We start from the raw sequence: 5,614 nt of genomic DNA on the forward strand, positions 1-5,614 counted from the left end.
AACCTACAGAATGGGAGAAAATTTTTGCAATCTATCCATCTGACAAAGGGCTAATATCCAGAATCTATAAGGAACTTAAACAAATTTACAAGAAAAAAACAACCTCATTAAAAAGGGGGTGAAGGATATAAACAGATACTTCTCAAAAGAAGACAATTATGTGGTCAACAAACATTTTAAAAAGCTCAGCATCACTGCTCATTACAGAAATGCAAATCAAACCCAAAATGAGATATCATCTCACACCAGTTAGAATGGCAATCATTAAAAAGTCAGGAAAGAATAGATGCTGGAGAGGATGTGGAGAAACAGGAACGCTTTTACACTGTTGGTGGGAGTGTAAATTAGTTCTACCATTGTGGAAGACAGTGTGACAATTCCTCAAGGATCTACAACCAGAAGTACCATTTGACCCAGCAATCCCATTACTGGGAATAAACCCAAAGGATTATAAATCATTACACTATAAAGACACATGCACACATATGTTTATTGGAGCACTGTTCACAATAGCAAAAACTTGGAACCAACTCAAGTGCCCATCAGTGATAGGCTGGATAAAGAAAATGTGCCACATATACACCATGGAATACCATGCAGCCATAAAAAAGGATGTGTTCATGGATGAAGCTGGAAACCATCATTCTCAGCAAACTAACACAGGAGCAGAAAACTAGACACCACATGTTCTCACTCATAAGTGGGAGTTGAACAATGAGAACACATGGACACAGGGAGGGGAACATCACATACTAGGGCCTGTAGAGGGGTTGGGGCTAGAGGAGGGATAGCATTAGGAGAAATACCTAATGTAGATGACGGGCTGATGGATGCAGCAAATCACCATGGTACATGTATACCTATGTAACAAACCTGCACGTTCTGCACATGTATCCCAGAACTTAAAGTACTAAAAAACGAACAAACAAAAAACCAAAAAACAAAACAAAGCAAAAAACACCAGCTTGGTGTAGTGGCTCACACCTGTTATCCCAGCACATTGGGAGGCCAAGGCATAAGGATTGCTTGAGCCCAGGAGTTTGAGACCAGCCTGCGCATCCTAAGGAGACCCCATCTCTACAAAAAATGAAAAAAATTAGCTGGGCATGGTAGCATATGCCTGTTGCTCCAGCTACTTGTGAGGCTGAGGTGGGAGGATCGCTTGGGCCCAGGAGGTTGAGGCTGCAGTGAACTGTGATCACACCACTACGCTCCAGCCTGGGAAACAGAACGAGACCCTGTCTCAAAAAAAGAAAAAGAAAAAAGAAAAACCAAATTAAAAAGGCACCAACCATATAGGAAAATATTGATAAACTGAACTACATTAAAATTGAGAACTTTGTTCATCAAAAGACACCACTGCTTCAAAATAACCTAGAGGTTGTAGAAAGTGGGTAGAGGTATAGATGAAACAAGATTGGTTATGAATTGCTAATTGTTGAAGCTAGATGATGGGTACATGGTGGCTTCTGACTTTACTCTTTCTCCTTTTGTATATATTTGACATTTTTAATAACAAAAAATCAAAGGAAAGACTCCATTAAGAGAGTGACAAGTCATAGAGTGAAAAAAAGATGCAAGTAACACAGATAATGGACAAAGGGCTTCTATGAAGAATATATAACCCTTGTGCATTATTGGTGAGAGTACAAAATGGTACAGCCACTGCGGAAAACAGTATAGTTGCTCCTAAAAAACTTAAAAATGGAATTACCATATGATCCAGCAATTCCACTTCTGGATATATACACAAAAGAATTAAAAGAAGGATCTCAAAGAGATATTTGTATAACTATTCATAGAAGCATTATTCATAATAGCTAAAACATGGAAGCAACCCAAATGTCCATCAATGGACAAGTGAACAAGTACAATGTAGTATATACACACAATGGGATATTATTCAGCCTTAAGGAAAGAAAGAAATCCTGCAATAAGCTATTACATGGGTGAATCTTGACACTGTGCTAAGTGACATAAGCCAATCACAAAAAGACAAGTACTGTATAATTCTACTCCTGTGAGATAATTAGTCAAATTCACAGGGACAGAAGGTAGAATGGTAGTTGCTGGGAGATAGGTAGAAGGGAAAATTAGGAGTTACTGTTTAATGAAGATAGAGTTTTGGTTTTATAAGATGAAAAGATTTATGGAGATGGGTGGTGGTGATGGTTGGTGATGGTTATACACATTATAAAGGTGTTTAGTACAACTGAACTGTATTCTTAAAAATGGTTAAGAGAGTAAATTTTATATTATGTGTGCTTTACCACAAAAAATAAGTTGAGAAAAAAGAAGTAGTTAAAAAAAAATACAAAGAATTGATTTTTAAAAGACCAATAAGGAGTACAGTGGCTTACGCCTGTAATCCCAGCACTTTGGGAGGCCAAGGTGGGCAGATCACTTGAGTCCAGGAGTTCTAGACCAGTTTGAGCAACATGGCAAAACCCTGTCTCTACTGAAAATACAAAAAATTAGCTGGACACGGTGGCATGTGCCTACAGTCCCAGTTATTCATGGGGCTGAAGGAGGATTGCTTGAGTCCAGGAGGTTGAGGCTGCAGTGAGCCCTGATCGTGCCACTGCACTCCAGCCTGGGTGACAGAGTGAGACCCTGTCAAAAAAAAACAAAAAACAAAAAAAAACCCCCAAAACCCATAAGGATAGGGAACACATACACACACACACACACACACACACACACACACACACAGAGGAAACTTAAATAAGCACTTTCCACATCACAAAAGTATCAGGGAAATACAAATTACAAACTGACAATATTATGTATTGGTGAGAATGTAAAGCACTAAGAATACCAAAGATTGCTAGTGCAAACATAAATTAGTACAATAGCTTTGGGAAATAATCTGGCATTATCTCCCAGAGTTGTGATAAGCATAATTTGTTGCTCAGCAATTCCATTTCTAGGTGTAGTATAAACAACAACAACAAAAATATGTGTACACTTATCCATGAGGAGACATGAAAATTTCCAGAAATCATTATTATAATAGCCCCAAACTAGAAAAAATACAAAGGTCAATCAACTGTAGAATGAATAAATAGCAATATATTCATAAAAGTGAATAATGCCTATTAATTAAAAATGAATGAATTTTAGCTATGTAAATGTATTGTTGGATGAACAAATATATACCCCAAGCATACTATAGGATTCTATTTATATACAGTTCAAAAACAGAAAATTAAAGTATTATGTTAGAATACAAAATAGTGGTTACCTTTTGGAAGAAGGGAGTTGGCAGTGATTTGTAGGGTACCTGAAGGGAGTGATTTGGAGTATGAAAATATTGATCTGGGTGATGGTTACATAGGTGTTTGCTTTGTGATGATTCATTGAGCTATATACTTATGTTTTATGAACTTTCAACATATGTGTAATACTTATTAAAAACAGTTTTAAAAAGAAATATGATGAGCACACTGAATTGATAAAGTAATCACATTTTAAGGAAAAATATAGGATGCAATATCAACAAGTAATGTCCTTACCTCTTTGGGATTAATATATTTCACAATCTGACGTGGTTCTCCTTGTCTTCTTAAATCAATCAGACTTTTAAAGTGTTGAAATATAGCAACATTCTAAAAGTTCAAACACAAGATTTTATGATCAAAACTGGATTTTCTATTTCTACTTAGCTTTTTGTCTAATTAGGGCAAAAATGAATAAAGTACCATAAAATAGATTTTATGTATGCATACCAGATTTTAGAAATATTATGCATTCAGAGTTTGCTTTGATAACCCTAGTAATATTAGTATAATTCTCACAGAGTTTTATTCTTAAATTTGTAATAGAATCACTACCACCTATAAATGTAATATCCCAAACTGCGGAAAAGTCATCTCAGTGTACTCTCCAGAGTAATCTAGAAAAAAAACAAAATACGAACTACGGATTAAGAACACTGAGTATGGGATACTCTTGTCTGGGTTCAGCTGTTAGTATTTAACAGCTGTGACTCTCGACAAGTTGCTTAACCTCTTTGTACTCAGTTTCTTCAACTATAAAGTGGGAATCACAGTAGCCATCTCATACAGCTTTGGTGAGAAATAAATGAATTAATAGTTGTAGAGCACTTAAAGCTTTCTGACACAAGAAAACACTCAATAAATATTAGCCATTGTTACCATTGCAGAATCTTCCGTATTCCTATAGTAATTCCACTGATTTATTACCGGATTCTGTAATGGTAACAGCAATTAATATTTATTGAGTGTTTATCTATGTTTCACATTAGTGCAAATTTAGCTAAACAATCCCTACCAATTAGTCCATCTTGGAAAATTATTTCTTTCGTAACCCTCCCCTCAAACCCTAGCTCCCTAAAAATGTTTTAATAACCCTTGGTAAACACCCCACTCCCAGTTTGCTTGTGTTAAATCAAATAAAATAAATTCAAATTTAAGTAATCCATAGTACCAATATAACAATCTAAAGCCCCACTACAACTGCCTATGGAAGATGGTACAGCCCATGTCTATACTAATAGTATTCTTTCTGAAAGGAAGATACAATTTTCCCCAAATAAAACTCCAAATTGAGTATCAAGAAATATTTATTATGGTTTAAAATCTGAACAGTATCTTCTAAATAGGTGGTTACTATATCAGTTGTCTACTAATACATAACAAACCACCCTAAAACTTAGTGGCTTAAAGCAAAAACTATTTCTTATTTCTCTCTTTCTGTGGGTTGACAGGGGAGTTCTGCTGGTCTTGGTTGGACTCATACATGTGGCCTTAGTCAGCTGCCAGATCAGCTGGAGTTGGGTGATTTAATCAATATGGCCTCATACACATATCAAGGTCTTAAGATGAAATTGTTGGAATATCTAGGATAGCTGGGCCTCTCTTTCCACATAGACCTTCAGTTTGAGCTTCTTCATAGTATGAAGATGTCTAGAATTCAGGAGAACTTTTGGGGTGTTTTTTAGTAATACCATATTCTGTAAGAAAAGTTAATTGGAAAATTATAATAACCCCACACATGCAGAATTATTATAGGTCTAGCCCCTTTAGGAATGAAGTTTTGCATCATTCCCTTCCTCCACCCCTGAGAAAAGAACCATAACCAGCTGAAGTGTTTGCTGAAAAAAAGAGAGAATATGAAATAGCTAGTGGAAGAAAAAAGTTAAAAATACCAGTTATGATCCCATAATGAGTTGCAGAAACAGGTAGTATCTATGAGTATTTCTTCTATATATCTGCATATAAATATTAGCCATTTTTTTCTTTAGTTTTCTCCTGCTCACATTCCCCTAAAACAAATGTAAAGTGTGTTAATTACAGTGTGGTAGGCAGCATAATGCCCCCCAACAAAAGATGTTCACACCTAATCCCTGTAATCTGGAACTGTAAATATGCTGTTACATGGAGAGGGTGAATTAAGATTGTAGATAGAACTAAGGTTGCTAATCAGCTGACTTTGACACAGGGAAATTTATCCTGATTGGCCCAAGGTAATTGCAAGGGTCCATATAAAGGCCATGTAAGAGTCAGCAACAGAGTGGTGTGATGTGAGAAAGACTTGACAGGTCATTGGTGGCTTTGAAAATAGGGGTTGCTCCAGGAAAGGATTTTAGGAG

General features: G+C 36.1%; 1 protein-coding gene across 1 annotated transcript in view; it reads right to left on the bottom strand.

Moving 5' to 3' along the window:
- LOC105500979 (chromosome unknown open reading frame, human C11orf65) overlaps window positions 1–5,614 on the bottom strand; it is a 75,873-nt gene that overhangs the window by 49,228 nt on the left and 21,031 nt on the right. Inside the window, exon 3 of the mRNA XM_011926672.1 lies at window positions 3,516–3,608. Within this exon, the coding sequence (XP_011782062.1) occupies window positions 3,516–3,608 (93 nt within the window). The remainder of the gene's footprint in view (window positions 1–3,515; window positions 3,609–5,614) is intronic.

The sequence above is a fragment of the Colobus angolensis genome, unplaced genomic scaffold (assembly GCF_000951035.1).
Source record: "Colobus angolensis palliatus isolate OR3802 unplaced genomic scaffold, Cang.pa_1.0 Scaffold7, whole genome shotgun sequence".
NCBI classification, from domain to species: Eukaryota; Metazoa; Chordata; class Mammalia; order Primates; family Cercopithecidae; genus Colobus; species Colobus angolensis.